At 47.4% G+C, this 15,832-nt stretch overlaps 1 protein-coding gene across 1 annotated transcript; it reads right to left on the bottom strand.

Annotated features, from left to right (window-relative positions):
- Nucleotides 1–1,306: 1,306 nt before the first annotated feature.
- Nucleotides 1,307–11,834, bottom strand: Prpf19 (pre-mRNA processing factor 19). Its single transcript, XM_038314312.1, has 16 exons — nt 11,610–11,834; nt 9,564–9,713; nt 9,316–9,392; nt 8,156–8,297; nt 8,004–8,077; nt 7,854–7,916; nt 6,956–6,997; nt 6,784–6,858; nt 6,428–6,503; nt 6,189–6,298; nt 4,431–4,586; nt 4,153–4,222; nt 3,914–3,999; nt 3,530–3,700; nt 3,291–3,396; nt 1,307–1,803 (listed from the first exon to the last, which is right to left on the bottom strand). Exons 1-16 carry the CDS (start codon nt 11,626–11,628, stop codon nt 1,706–1,708), a joined length of 1,515 nt encoding a protein of 504 aa, XP_038170240.1. The 5' UTR covers nt 11,629–11,834; the 3' UTR covers nt 1,307–1,705.
- Nucleotides 11,835–15,832: the final 3,998 nt, after the last annotated feature.

Below are 15,832 nucleotides of genomic sequence, written 5' to 3'. Positions count from 1 at the left end.
TTGTTTGCATCTCTGGTATATGCCAGGGCTCCCCGACCTGTGCACTTCACATTATTTCTGGCTTTTACATATTAGGTGCTGAGGATCAAACTCAGCACCTTGTGCTTGCCTAGCAAGCACTTTACCAACTGAGCTATCTCCCCAGCCGCTTAACAGTTGACTGGACCTACGTCTACGGAGCAACAGGCTGCACAGTAACTACAGGAGATGTTTGTCTACTGTGAGCTTCCATTCTGGCAGATAAAGTAAGGCCGAATTTCCTGGACCACAGGACTGCCTGGCATCACATACCCAGAGGCTTTGTGCTGTGCTCACAGGAAGTACCACCTTGACTTGCCCACAACCCCTTGACTTGCTCACAACCTCTGGGTGACACCTCACTTCTCCGCTCTTCCTTCCTAAGTTTCTCATCTGTACGCAGCAGCTAATCCCCTTCCGCACCTCCTCTCAGCACACACCTAAGCTCACAGCAGGATCCCAACACCAGCATTCCATTGGGATGGCCCTAAGGCCTTCCTGGGCATACCTAATGGTAACTTACCCCAACCATACTAACTCCTCCCGCTCCACACCTCCTTTATCTCAACCTCAGAACCTACCTTCTTCCCTTCTTCCTACAACTGTCCTCTTCCCCTTCAGCCCCCCACCCCCAATCCCCAGGTAACTTCCAACTGTAGAGCAGTCACAGGACCCTACATTAATCTCCCTGTGTTATCATCTAACCATTTTTTTTTTAAACAGGCTATCTCTAACAGCCCAAGATGTCCTAGAATTCACTCTGTAGAACAGGCTAGGCTGGCCTCGAACTCAGAGATCCGCCTGCCTCTGCCTCCTGAGTGCTACGACTAAAGGCATTCGTCACCACCACCTGGCATCATCAGCTAGTTTTTTATTTACTGTGCATTAGCTGTTTCTCCTGGGAGCAGCTGTCAGTCAAGAAAGTCTCTTTGGTCAAGCCAGCTGGCAACCAGTCTGTATCACCTACATCTGAAGTATTCCCAGCAATCCTCTCCCAGCAACCCACTAGCAGGCTAAGGCTAATCTAATTCCCCACCACCTTTCAGGCTGTGAGAAGTCAAGCCAGGGCAAGCAGAGAACGAGTGACTGACAGAGGCACTGGAAACAAGGTCAAGGCCTGCCTGAGCATCTGAGCATGGGAGACTTGACAAATGGCTTCTAGGCTTTTACTTTACTTCTGGTGCAGGGGAGGCATCCTGATAGCCAGTGTCCCATACTGTGCTCCCTTCCCATGACCTTCCCAACTCAGGGTCTCTCTGGCAGACAGACTCAAGGAGATGACAATATATTTACTATGTGGGGTTTTTTTTAATGAAACTAGATCACTGCTTACAAAAACCAGCATGAGCCCTCCTGCCCCTCCCTTCACAGTTCCCTTGGCTCACCTCCCTGTCTCAGAAGAGCTGAAACAGAGCAGGCATGGAACAGCTGCCACTACTGAGAAGAGGTGCTGGACTCCGACTCTGAGCACTTACAGGGTGACAGTTCCTCCATGTTCGTTCCCTGGGGCCTGAAGGCTGCATGGATAGCGGTGCTCCATGTGCCCTGGCTCAGACCATCATCCAGACCAGAATGAAATGATGTGAATGTCCCCCCCACCAGACCTCCCTCCTCCTAAAGTCCCCCCACCCCCCTAAATCTAACCCACTACTGAGATGAGGCCCAGAATTGTGAGAAGGCATAGGGCCTACAGACTGTAGAATTTGAGGCTCCTGTCCATGCCCGTTGAAGCGATGAACTTGGCGTGGTGCCCAAAGGCCACTCCAGTGGTCAGGCCACTATGCTCTGAGGAGAGAAAAAAAAGGGAACTATGAGAAGGCTGTTCTTCTTCAAGGCTGAACAATGACTTTGAATGCCACGATCCTGGCAAAAACCCATATGGTAAGGGTCAGAATGCACTGTAAGACACCCTCCTGAGGCAGGATTCTGTTCACTACTGATTTTTAGCCAGCACTCAGCACCTGGCAGGAAGCAGCACTCAATCTTTTGTTGGACTGGGTGAATGAACAGAGGAATACCAATCCTCTTTTACCTGAGCCTTCTGGGCAAGCACACTACAACTGGAAACCTCAGTGCTCACTTGGTATGTTTGGCTTTAGCTCTTGTCCATTAGCCTATTCTAGCTCAAAGATGTCAAAGTTCAGGGGTACACAGCACAAGGCTGCATTCAGTATAGACAAAGCTGAGCTATTCTCCCAGGACTCAGATAGCTGGAGAGCTAGGGCAGGTTCCTTCTAGACTTAGGAAAATACCCATGCTCCCCAACTCTCCAGAGAAAAACCCTCTGTGCTCCTAGTTGACCTAAACTCAAGGTCTTCTCTAGCTACCAAGAGCTGGCATTACAGGTATGAGCTATTATACCCAGCAAGATCCCCTAAAGTTGAAGCTATAGCTACCCAGGGCCACAGGCGACTTCAAGGTAAGAAAGCCTCTTGAGCAGCACTGTGTTAGTCTGACTTTTCCTGATTATTCTAGTTGCTCTAAGTATTTGTGTGGGACTTGAACACTTGTTACTGTGGGAAAGGCCCTAGACTCTATCTCCATACAAAGGAAAACAAACTACTAAACCAGCTTCCACAAGCCTTCCTAACTTGACTACAAACTTCATCACTCACCCATGATAGACCCCCAATAAAGTTCACAAAAAAATAAAAAACATGCTGGGTATAGTGGTGCATGCCTTTAACCCCAGCACTCAGTAGACAGGCGGATCTCTGTGAGTTCATCGTCAACCTGGTCTACAAAGTGAGTTCCAGAACAGCAAGGGCTTGTTACACAGAGGAACCCTGTCTCCGTATAAACAAAACAAACAAACAATAAAAACTTCATTACTGCCCTGACTGGGTCTTACTCACTGCTCAAATCAAGACCCAATACCAAACATCCCATAAGACACTTCTTTCTACCTGCAGTCACAGGCACTTTCATGTGAATCCCGGTATTTCCCACACAGTGTCTGAACTTTTCATTCCAATTTTCCCCTTAACACAAATTTGGGAGAGTACAGCTGATAACACTAATCATAGTCAAAAAGACTCACAAATACTATTCCTAGGCCACAATGCTCTACTGCCCCCAAACATAAGTAAAAGCAGCCTGGGGGTTGGACTCAGTAGAAAACTTGGCTGGTTCTGCTCCCAGGACAGCAAATAGAGAAGGGAACAATAGTTTGGGCATATCTAGGCCAAGCCAAGCTTCACCCTCAGTGAAGCTTTTCCACTTTTCTCTAGAGCAGATGTACAAGGCCCTGGTAAGCCACAGCCAGCCTCTACCTGTAAAGTGAAGAATCTCTGTCCACTGTTTGCAGATGTAGATCTGGACATCTGTACCCCCAAGAGCCAGGTAGGTACCACTCTGGTCAAAGATCAGTGACTTCACCTGCCAAGCCCCAAAGAAAGGCAATTACACAAATGACCAAAAGCCACAGAACTGGGAACAAACAGAAGCAGCTTACATGAACTCAAACTATCGGTGAGTGAGGAGAAACAACTGAAACTGGAGAGGGGCACACCTCAAAGTTGTTGTCCAGCTGCAATGTCTTAAAGTTCTTCAGCTTGCGTAAGTCCCAGAGCTTGACTGAAGAGTCATCAGCTGCTGTGGCCAGGTAGTACCCATTCTCAGAGAAGGCGATGCTGGTAATGGGGCCAGAGTGGCCAGGGAAGTTGGCCACATTGGTACGCTCCTACAGGTGGGAGTTGGGCAATAAAATTATCACTCACTGGTCAAGGCAGGAAGAAAACTTCTGAGATGTCCTGTGCACCCAGTTACTTGGTGACATTCAGCATGCCACACAAACAGAGCCAGGCTCTCCTGAGCCCTGAGATATCCCAGGGCCTACTGCCACAACTCATCAGTTCCTTCTCCCTGAGTCACTGAAGAGGCCGCATTGTCCCACCTTCAAATCCCAGATCTTGATCTGGGAGTCCATGGTTCCTGTTCCAAAGATGAGGCCATCGGGGTGGAACTGCGCACAGGTAAGAGCTGAGTAAGGAAAGGGGAGAGGGATCTGTAGTCAACAGCCACTATGGCCACTATACTGGTAGGCACTGTCTTTAGAACAGATAAACAAATGACTAAGTAAAACTTAACGACACACTGAAAACTAAAAAGCTCAGTGCCTCTACGGTCACTTACAGCAGCCGGATGTCTCATCTGTCACCTTGGTGAGCACACGCCCTGTCTGGATGTCAGAGAAGGCCCAGTACTGGAGATGAGACAAAGAAGACAATGAGAAAGTGGGTTTGGTGGCCTTCAAGAGAGACCCTGGTTCAGCACCTGCTGGCAAAGTTAGCTCCCACAACAAAGAAAAAATATTTTTAGAACTCTGGAAATCTGGCTGCCCCACAGCAAGATGTCCCCCTCCCTCCTAAAGTGAGTAAGCAGCCTCCTCAGAGCCCTGGCTGGGACTGCACCTGATCATCAGAGGAGCTCAGGAGATAGTCTCCAGTAGCATGGAGGCTGAGGCCTGTAACTGCGCTCTCATGGGCCCGAACAACCTGTACACAAGAGGTGTTTGGGACAGACCAAATCCTGATAGTGGCATCTGGGGATGCAGAAAACACCAGTTCCTGAAAGGCAAGAGACCAAGAATCAGAACCCAGGAAGTGAAATGTATAACCACAACTACGAGCAACTGCTTCTCCTTCTAGCCCCTGCCTGTAACTACCTATTCGAACAACAGTGCCTAAGAAAGCCAAGAGAGAATGCTGCTGAAATGGCCAGAGACCTCAAGGGCGAGTTGACTGTCCAAAAGACATGGGGCAGATAGAAAGCTTATTTAGTTTCCATAACAAATTATTCTGACTAATTAGGAGAGTAAGAGATAGAAGATAAAAGCAACTATCATCATTCATTAACACATATTCATAAAAATCAAAACACTGCTTTCATTTTGAATTCATTTTTCAGTTTGCTATAATTGTGGTGGTTTGAATAAAAATGGCCCCTACAGGCTCATATATTTGAATGCTTAGTCATCAGGAAGTGGCACTATTTGAAAGGATTAGAAGTGTGGCCTTGTTGGAGGAAGTATCTCACTGGAGGTGGACTAGTTTTGAGGTTTCAAAAGCCATGCCAAACCCAGAGTGTGTGTGTGTCTGTCTCTTTCCTTGCAGATTAGGATGTGCCCTCAGCCACTGTCCCGCAACCATGCTTGCCACCGTGCTCCCTGCCACGCTGAAAATGGACTAGCATGTGAAACTGTAAGCAATCCCTCAACCCCCAACACTTCCTTTTATTAAGATCTGCTGTGGAGCCGGGTAGTGGTGGCGCACACCTTTAATCCCAGCACTAGGGAGGCAGAGACAGGTGGATCGCTTTGAGTTCGAGGCCAGTTTGGTCTACAGAGCAAGTTCTAGGACAGCCAGGACTACACAGAGAAACCCTGTCTTTTTTGTTTTGTTTTTCGAGACAGGGTTTCTCTGTAGCTCTGGAGCCTGTCCTGGAACTAGCTCTTGTAGACCAGGCTAGCCTTGAACTCACAAAGATCCACCTGCCTCTGCCTCCTGAGTGCTGGGATTAAAGGCGTGTGTCATCTGGCTTGAGAAACCGTCTTGAAAAACCAAAAAAAAAAAAAAAAAAAAAAAAAGAATTGCTGTAATTTTGGTATCATTTCTTCAGCAACAGAACATTAAGACATATTCCTCTATTTCTCAGTTCCTTAGGTCTATGAGAAAGACTTAACTGGGAGGCACTGCTCCAGCACCCCATGCAGCTGCATACCATGCCACTGCACTTTTGTCTCAAGTCTTATGAGATCACTAATCTCTAATGAGCTACCTTTCTCCTCTAAGCCAGTGGTTCTCTCCTATTTGAACTCACACTACTTTCAATAGTCAACATTAAATAAATTTTGAGTTCAACCCTATGGGGTTATGTGAACAGCCACCTGGCAGTCAGGACTACATGGAGTTTAACTGTCTGTAGTTATCTATAAACCCTTTAGGATGGTTGTTTTCTTTTCCTAATGCAAAATTGATGTGAATATGGTTTGTTGGTTGCATTTTCTTTCTCCTTTGGTTTGAGGGCCACTGCTTTGGTGTTCTACACAGAGACCCACCCATCAATGCCCACTTCATCAAGACAGTGGGGGTTGGGCAATTAGCTCTGAGACGCAAAACCACTGGAACTGGACTTAGGGAAGGATGAGAATGGCTGTGAGAGTACCTTACCTGAGAAGGATGAAACACCACGCTGGTGACCTTCTTGGTATGGCCTTTCAGAGTGGCCAGGATTTGCTCAGTACTCTTATCAAAGACAACAACGTTTTTATCTGCTCCACCTGGAGAAGATCCAAAAAAAAAAAAAGAGTCACAGGATCCTTGTGCTAAAGAAGGTCTGACCAGGGGCTTGCACCTCCCTTGCTCCTGCCACCCTTCACGGTGGCCTGTCGGGCCAGGCCCAGACTCACCAGTGAGAATCTTGTTGGTGTCTGAAGGACAGAGGTCCAGAGCAAGGATCCCAGGAATGCTAGCGCTGTGTAGCCCCTTTGCGGACAGATTCACACAAAACCCAGTCACAGCCAAATCAAGGCAGGCCAGAGAGCCACACAGCTCCTGCACTCCCCTTCCCCACACCCTCATATTCCTCCCCAGCCAAGGAACAAGAGTGGATTTTATCCCTTACCCATCTAGCTTGGCTGGCTGCCTGGATGCAGCAACTCCCTCACTGCATGGTAAGACACCATGCCAGAGGTCTGAGCAGAATTTCCCCTTGCTCCTCACACTGGCCCACCTTGCCCTAGAAACAGTAAGGGCCACCACTTACCACATGGGATGCCACCTGCCGGTACTTGCTGAGCTCTTCAGGTTTCACTAGCTCCTCAGGCACAGTCTTTCCTCTCTGAGAAAGAGAAAGCCCCCAAAGAGCAGCCATGAAAGCAGGCTCCAACTAGCCCCTCCTCCCAGAAGTCTAATGCACACACCACGCATCAACTCACCTTCTTACGCTCCGTGGTTAGCACAGTAGCCTTGTCTTGAAGCTATGGAGAACACAATTTTCTGAGACAAATGATTTTGCAAGAACGAAACACATTGGATGCTGGTATATCTGGTGTCACAATCATCATCAAAAACGTGCTATCTGCCAAGCTATGTGCTAAAAGCTGACACATTTCCACTCCAATCTTACAAGGTGGGGTATCCATGACCTTATGGTATAGCCAAGGAAACTGAACATCAAAAGAACCCCCCGTAGCCAGGTGGTGGTGGCGCACACCTTTAATCCCAGGTGGATCTCTGTAAGTTTGAGGCCAGCCTGGTCTACAGGGTGAATTCCAGGACAGGCTCCAAAGCTACACAGAGAAAGAGCGCCCTTGCCAAGGTCACTAAAATGACGAATGGCAGAGCTAGGCTGTTGTGCTGTGGGACCAAATATGAGAGCTGAGATGAGCTGCTCAGACACTGTTGGACGCTACAAATGCAGACTGTACATTCAAGAGAACCCTGGGTTGCAGTCTGGAAGTCTCAGCTCTGACTTCCATCTTCAGATAACATATATTATAGGCAAAACCCCCGAAAACTGTAACAAAGTGGCAGAACATCAGCGAAGAACACACACACACACACACACAAACCCCAAAAACTGGCAAGAGCTAAGAGCCACTCTTATCAGTAATTACATTTTTCCTACAACAAGCCTGTGAAGTAGACACCTCACTCTATTTAGAAGCAAGGGAAATGAGACAGACAATGTAGGCTACAGTAAGCGTAGTCAGAGAGCTAACTAGCAGTGCAGGCTCTTCCCACTGCTCAGTGTGAGATTCTTACTCTGGCCCCAGGGCCCATGGCACTAAGGGAGGGCATGTGGCAGTCCCAACAGAACAGCTTAGGACTCACCTTTTGGATAATCTCAGGGGTCATTCCCACCAGCTCACCCAAATCCATGGGTTCTCCTGCACCCTGTAGAAAAGAAAGAGAGTGGAGGAGCTCACAATACCAAAGGCACCTATGGAAGGACAGTTACTGGGCTCGGAAGGGAACACTTACCACAACACTAGGCTGTGAGCTTGGCACAGCCTGAGGCACAATAAGACCAGCCTGTGGTTTCAGAGTAGCCAGAGCTGAGAGAAAAGATTATGTTAGAAATGGGACATTACAAAGCAGAGCCAGCAAAGGTGGGGGACAGTGGGAAGAGACACCTTCTCGAGCAGCAGTGACTTCCTTGGTGAGACGGGCAATGACTCTGCAGGCAGCATCGTGTTGGTACAGAGCATGGGACAGCTCCTGGCGGGTTGTCTGCAGCTGCTGGCGGAGGGTGAAGCTGTGCAACATGACTGCATCCTGGGAGAGGGCAGGCGACCATGAGGACTGGGGGAGCTGGAGAACTTGGCCAGAGACGAGGACACCACCTCCCATTCTATACTGAAACCAACTTGAGCAGCTCAGAGACCCAAGCTATCATCCAAATGACAATCCCCTGTAAGGCACTGAAGCTCCTACAACACAGCACACCCTGGACACACAGCCAGAAGTGAGAGCTAGTAGTCACTGGCAAATCACAGGTGTTCAGCCATCACTCCTCTGAAAGGAAAGGCTAACACTGCTGTGGTTGTTTACTGGCTACCCACAGCAAGTGCAGTGTTCAGTAGTGAAAAAGAGTCCCTATGTCACAATGCAAACATGTCAGCTTTATTCTACTTCTTACAGAATCCAGACAGACAGGACTAATCAGTGTCCTAAAGTCAGGAAGGTCGGAGACTGAGCAGTGTGCCCCATGTCACAAAGGCTGACAGTGGAGAAAACTTTGGAATCCAGGTGTGCAAGAGTTCCAACAACCAGGCTCCTCTTGTGCTGCCACCCTGCCCCACACATAGGAAGTACGGCTGGCAAGAAGTGAAGAGCTGCTCAGCAGCACAGCATTTAATTAGCCCTGTGTTCAACCCCCACAAAGAGCCAGGCCTGGTGGTGGGCTCTTGTAACCCTAGGCACTAGGAGGCTAAGGAAGAAGGATCATGAGTTCCAGACCGGTCTAGGCCACAAAGCAAGGTCCTAAAATAAGAAAATAAGAGGGCCTGGAGAGAAGGTCCAGGAGTTAAGCGCACTTGCTGTTCTTCCAGAGGTGCAATTCCCAGAACCCACATAGTGGCTTACAACTGTCTGTAACTGCAATTCCAAGGGATCACACACCTTCTCCCCTTCCTCCCAAGCACCAGGCACATAAGTGATACACAGACATACACATAAGCAAAAGACCCAAACATAAAATAGAATAAACAATTTTTTAAAAAAGCAAAGAGGGAGAGAGGTCCCATCTTTTCAATCCCCAGGTTCAGAGGTGCATTCCCTTCACAGAACTCACCCACTCATCCTGCAAGGCTTTCAGAATGGCTGGGATGCTGGTGGCAGAGGGAGGCTTGGGCCGGATTGGGTGAGCAACTGCCAAGAAAGGCAGCAAAGCACGTATGAAGAACCAGAACCCAGGGACCCTCCTCCTTCCCTCTTCTCTTATTCATTCACAGCCACCATCTTCTCCATTAGACTGGCCCCACTTCCCACTCCTGAAGGCTGTGCTGAGCTGGCCCTGGACTCAGGCTATCGGGTAGGCACCTTTGATGTCGATGAGCTGCTCCTCTGAGAGAGGCTGGTTGTTGATAGGATCTGTGCCATTCTCTGCAATGTACTTCTCAATGAGTCGCCGCTCATACACATGATTAGAGACAGGGGACACGCATGGATGCTCTGGCACTTCGTTGGAGACTATAGAGAAAGCAGGTAGTGAGCACAGAGTAAAAGGAGACCTGGGCTACAGGGGACTCTTTGTTGTGTCATCCCCTAAGAAGGCCCTGTCCTCATACTCAGCTATCAGGAAGCAACGTCTGTGGCAGCAAGCTAGCTGGTTCTTGGTTCTACAATGCTTGCCAACTACTTAACTAGAGTCTCTAGTCTGCCAATAATAAAAGGAAATAAATAATAACTGCCCAGATCCCATGTGCTAGTGCTGTAAAGAGTGGGCAGTAAGCTCTGCCCACCTCATGTTTGAACAAAGATGACCAGGCACATGACAAAGTACACACAGCACAACTCAAAGCCCTGCCATTCCTCTGGAGCCCTACATGGATCAACAGGCAAAAAAATTAAAGAAAAAAAAAAAACTTTCCATAGTGTCTGCCACTATGTGCCAAGCAAGATTCTATTCTAGGCACTTGACAGAATAGTCTGTGTACCCTTGAAGATGGGCGACACAGCTGTCATGACCTCCAGGACAATGCAGTATGGGACTTGGGCATGCTGAACTACCTTAAATGAAGGCCTCAAAAACAAGCTCAGAACCAAGGTCTCTGTGACCTTCTCAGGCCCTCGTGTTTCTCTAACTTCCCCTAAACAGGGACAACTGGTTTACCTTTGCAGACAAGTGAAAGCCACCTCCACGCTCAGACTCTCCCGAGGCCTGCTCTAAAATAATATTTACAGCCCGAGAAACTTGGCACATAACAAAACAGCTCCTATTCACCACATAATTTTGCTCACCCTCCCAGAACCTGTGAGTCACATCCCAAGGCTTCAACCTCCTATTCTTTTATGTGGCACGGGTTCTGTATAAGCTTCCCTCGGAGTCACCTATTTTTGCAGGACTCCCAAGCAAATGTAATCAAAAATGGAAGGAAATATGGCTTTCCTGTGCTATCCTGTTGGCTTATCTTGCATACTGGACACTTGAGGGAGCTTTCCCTCCCCTGCAAAAGGAAGGATGGCCCAGGGCATGTAAGAGTGCTCTCTCAAGATTAAAAGGAAACAAATCGTTCGAAAATACTTTGCAAACTGCAATTTCTTCAGTGTGAGATTCCCTTTTCTGTTTGTCATTTCCCTCCTTCCTTTCCCTCTTTGAATTAATGGCAACGTTCTGAGAAGAGAATAGAGAGGGAGGGGAAGCTAGTAATGTGGCAAACAACAAGAAGGTAAACACCCGCAATGCCGTAATAAAATACCCAAAGACAAGACAATATACAGCATGGATCCCCGCTCAAAGAACCGAGCTCCATCGCCCAACTGGGCCACACATCCCTGGATAACCCCCATTCTTCCTAAGGCTTATGACGCCCTCTCTAAATCACAGATCTTTATTTCCTTTCAGAAAATTCTTGTAAGCATAAAATGAGATCATCGTTTGGAGATGCGTCGTAAATCAATACAGGTTTTCTAAACGTTCGCTGTTTTCATTAGTCATACTGCGCGAGACTAGATGCCAGACACCTGGCTTCCAGCCCTGTCTCGAAGTCACTGCGTGTTCTGCAAAATCGCAGAAACTCCGATTCCTAAGCGACGTTCTCGAGCAATACCCACTGCAACGCTTTCAATGCTGCAGATGGGGAAACTGAGGCCCAGACCGCCATAGTCCAGATCACAGTGGAAGGTGGATGCTGGGCAAGTCCTCGGGTTTCCGACACCAAGAGCTGTTTTTCCCTGCACCACTCCCCCCTCGCCCTCCCCCCTGTTCTGTTTAGGTCTGTCTCGGCTCAGTAAAACAACGACAGCCTTTCTTCTCAGCTACATGAATTGCGCAGCACTGCGCAAATGCACCCCGCAGGCAGGGCCGCGGGCTCCGGGTCCCGGGCCGCAGCCACGCTCCCGCCTCCCGCCGCAGCCAGCACTCACTCGAGCAGATCAGGGACATGGCGCCGTCGCAGCGCTGCCAGTCGCCTTGCAGTGGGCTCCCGGACTAGCTCTGCAGCCTCCGCGGGCCACTTCCGGTCCCCCGCAGCTTCCGGGGCGCTCGGACGCGGGTAGACAGCTACCCGGCGTGGCGATGCTCGCACAACTGCTTCACGTGGGGAGGTGGCCGGTGGCGCGCCTCAGCCTTCAGCAGCTAACGGAAACTGCCCTTTCCCAGCATGCAACCGAGCAGGAAAAGGCCCGCCTCGGAACATTCGGTTGTTTCCGCATTGGCTCGGCTCCTTCCGGCGAGCTCTCCAAGAGGCTAGAGGCGGGAAGGCCAGCCGAAACTACATTTCCCATGAGGCTGCGGGAACCTTAAACCCAGGAATTTGGCCAAGGCGGGTTTTTGACGTGCTGCTGTCACCCAGGGCACAGTAGTCCTTGAAACGTTCGTGTGCAGGACAGTTTCCTCAGGAGCTTGCAAGAATGCGGATTTCTAGGGTCTGCCTTAGAGACCCTGTAGGCCTGTGTTCCTTGGCTGCCTTTTGAGAAACAATGCCAGGTGACCCTGTAAATAAATTTCGCACAAATGAGTAAAGAAACTAACACTGCCCAGGTTCTGTCTCTACTCTTGCTCTGTGAATCTGTTCAAGTAATTGACTGCGTTGCCTGCTATGTTTTAAATACAGTCTGTTTTCTACACTGGAAAGAATTTAATTCCCAAAGTCTTACGTGACTATTAAAAGAACAGAAAGTTGCTAGGCATGTTGGTTCGCGCATTTTATCGCAGCACACAGCCGCAGAGGACCTCTGAGTTCAAGGCCAGCCTGGTCTATGTAGTGAGTTACAGTTCAGGACAGTCAGGGCTATGTAGACAGATAGAGAGACATGTCTCTAAATGGATGGATGGATGGATGGATGGATGGATGGACACAGATAGATAAAAAAAAATGGGAAGTTAGCATGACTATGGTGTTTACCGGTGGGATCTTTGGAATTAGAATAGGTCGCTAGTGTGCAGGCCTGTGCAAGGATCCTGGTGGCGGCTTTATAGGGAGCATTAGAATGACAGACAAAAATCTACACCTAGACTCCCACAGTAACGTGACACCAGCAAGGAAGAGAGCCCGGCCAAAGCCTGTATCATTCTCTTTGAACTTTGTGCCTCTAGAACTTTGAGCCAAGAAAAACCCTCTTTTCTTTATAAAGTAGTCTGTCAGCCAGGCGGTGGTGGCGCACGCCTTTAATCCCAGCACTCGGGAGGCAGAGGCAGGCGGATATCTGTGAGTTCGAGGCCAACCTGGTTTACAAGAGCTAGTTCCAGGACAGGCTCTAAAAAAGCTGCAGAGAAACCCTGTCTCGAAAAACCAAAAAAAAAAATAAAAAAATAAAAATAAAAAAAATAAAGTAGTCTGTCTCGGATATTTTGTTATAGTAATGGTTCCCTGCCTCCTACTAAGTTCCTTTGTTTTCTGTGACAAAGACCTGCTGCTGAACCTGTTACCTGAGTTCAATCTCCAAGACTCACCTGATAGAAGGGAAGAACTGGCTCTTGCATATTATCCTCCAACCTCCAGACACACACACACACACAAAAAATAAATAAATAAATAAATAAATGGCACATTGAGACCTTGTCTCAAAAAAAGGTAAATAAATGAAATTAAAACTAAAATGGAGTCCCTCATATTGAAGTTCCACGTTACCAAATTAAAACTAACTTTCTGACCTTCTAAGAAATCAGGATAGAAAGAGGCATTGGCCAATTTCCTAGCCAGGCCAATCCCAACTAACATGATAACTACATTCTGCCTGCCTTAGTCTTTACAAAAAGCAACCTGGAGCCGAGCGGTGGTGACGCACGCCTTTAATCCCAGCACCCGGGAGGCAGAAGACAGGCAGATCTCTGTGATTTCCAGGACAGGCTCCAAAGTTACAGAGAAACCCTGTCTCGAAAAACCAAAAAAAAAAAAAAAAAAAGCAACTTGGAATGATCTGATCTATTAGCCAGATGCCTCTATGTGATTATGTGATTCCCTCTTCCTTTCCTAACCTTATAAAGAAATCAGATGTTCAACCATTTTTTAAAAATATTTATTTATTTATTATGTATACAATATTACAATATTCTGTCAGTGTGTATGCCTGCAGGCCAGAAGAGGGCACCAGACCCCATTACAGATGGTTGTGAGCCACCATGTGGTTGCTGGGAATTGAACTCAGGACCTTTGGAAGAGCAGGCAATGCTCTTAACCTCTGAGCCATCTATCCAGCCCTCAACCATTTTCTTGTTGTTGTTTTATGTCTGCTTCTTTGAGTCCTTTTTTGTCTATTGTTGTGGAATAATCTTTTTGTACACTGTGAAGATATGTCACTCCGATTGGTTTAATGAAAAGGTGAATAGCCAATAGCTAGGCAGGGTTTCCAGACACAGAGGACACTGGGAAAAGTAAAGGTGGGGTCTCCAGCCAGATGGAGAGAAAGCAGCACGGTCTACAGAGCTAGTTCCAGGCTCCAAAATACAGAGAGACCCTGTTGAGGAGGAGGAGGAGGAGGAGGAGGAGGAGGAGGAGGAGAGAAAGAGAAAAAAAGAAGAAAGAAAGAAAGAAAGAAAGAAAGAAAGAAAGAAAGAAAGAAAGAAGCTATCCTAATTAATAATAAGTCTGTGTTGTTATTGGGGAGTTGACCGTCTGATGAAAAAGTTCAATTCAGTTTATTAAATCAGAACACATTGGCAGGGCTGTGATGGCTCATGCCTTTAATCTCAGCACTTGGGAGGCAGAGGCAGGTAGTTCTCTGTGAGTTCGAGGCCAGCCTGATCTACAAGAGCTAGTTCCAGGACAGGCTCCAAAAAGCTACGAGAAACCCTGTTTCAAAAAACTAATAATAATAATAATTATTATTAATTATTAAATAAATCAGAACACAGTCTATCTCATGGAATGAAGTGTTCCCCAAGTCTAGAATAAAAATAAAGCCAATGTAAATCTTTAAATGATCTAATTGGTCTGAGGCAGAAACAAGATAAAAAAATGCTTATGTAGATTGCAGTCTGTGGGGTGGTGGGCATAAAAACAATAAGAAGAAAATTCCAAAAAGGGTTGGGTACTCTGAATACAAGATAAGATATAGTAGATTGAGAAAATGTGGGGAGACTACTTTAGGCAGGGTATGCAAAAGGTATGCATCTGGGGAAGTGTAGGAGGAGTTTTTGTCAGGACCACTGGTTCCCCAATAAATGAACAGAGACTTAATATTAATTATAAAATTAGGCTTATCTCCAGCCAGCTCTTACAACTTAAATTAACCTGTTCTATTCATCTATGTGCTGCCCCGAGGCTCATTTACATCATCTATCAACTTCCCATGTTACTTCTGCATCTGGCTCGACTCCCCAGACTCTGCCCTTCTTCCCGGCATTCTCTCTGTCCCTAAAATCCTGCCTAGCTATCAGTCAATCAGCTTTTTATTAACAAAGAGAGTGACACATTTTCACAGTGTACAGAAGGATTATTCTACAGCAGGATTATTCCACAGCAGGGAATTGATAATTACCTTTAGCACTTAAGATTTATTTTTTTAAAAAAATTTTATTTGAGAGACAGAGAGAGAGAGAGAGAGAGAGAGAGAGAGAGAGAGAGAGAGAGAGAGAGAGAGAGTGTCACAGCACATATGTGGAGCTCAAAGGAGAACTTGGGAGAACCGATTCATTCCTTTTACCATGTTGATCCTGGGATCAAAGTCCGGTCGTCAGACTGCAGCACATTCATCTCCCCAGTAAGTCACTTCACCAACCCAAAGGGCAGTGTGACGTTTTTGCTGAGACCTAAACCAGGGACAGGTGTCAGTCTGAGACCACAGGTTTCTGGTGAGCCAACCTCTTCCACAGCCTCAACCTCACCTTCTCAGACACATTGGCGCTTCAATGTTCCCAGCATACCTGCATTTTGGTGGCTCAAATGTTTACATGGACAACTTTTATCAGCTCCTCCCCCTCCTTGGCCTGTAATTATTTATTTAGAAAGTCCTTTTGGTATCTGGGTTCTTTACTACATTGTACTTACTACTCTCTACTGGTTCTCAAGAGTCCAAGAGTGTCACCCAGTGTCTGATACTTATCAGGGACATTGTCACTATTGTTTATTGAATGGCAGGCTGCCTGGCAGACCTGGCATCTCAAGTGTTTAGATGTATGGTAGGAAATAAATCAGTCTAGGTGGGGC

Source organism: Arvicola amphibius, chromosome 1, assembly GCF_903992535.2.
Source record: "Arvicola amphibius chromosome 1, mArvAmp1.2, whole genome shotgun sequence".
NCBI classification, from domain to species: domain Eukaryota; kingdom Metazoa; phylum Chordata; class Mammalia; order Rodentia; family Cricetidae; genus Arvicola; species Arvicola amphibius.
The sequence above is the reverse complement of the archived record's forward strand: the minus strand, read 5'-3'. Positions and strand labels throughout refer to the sequence as shown.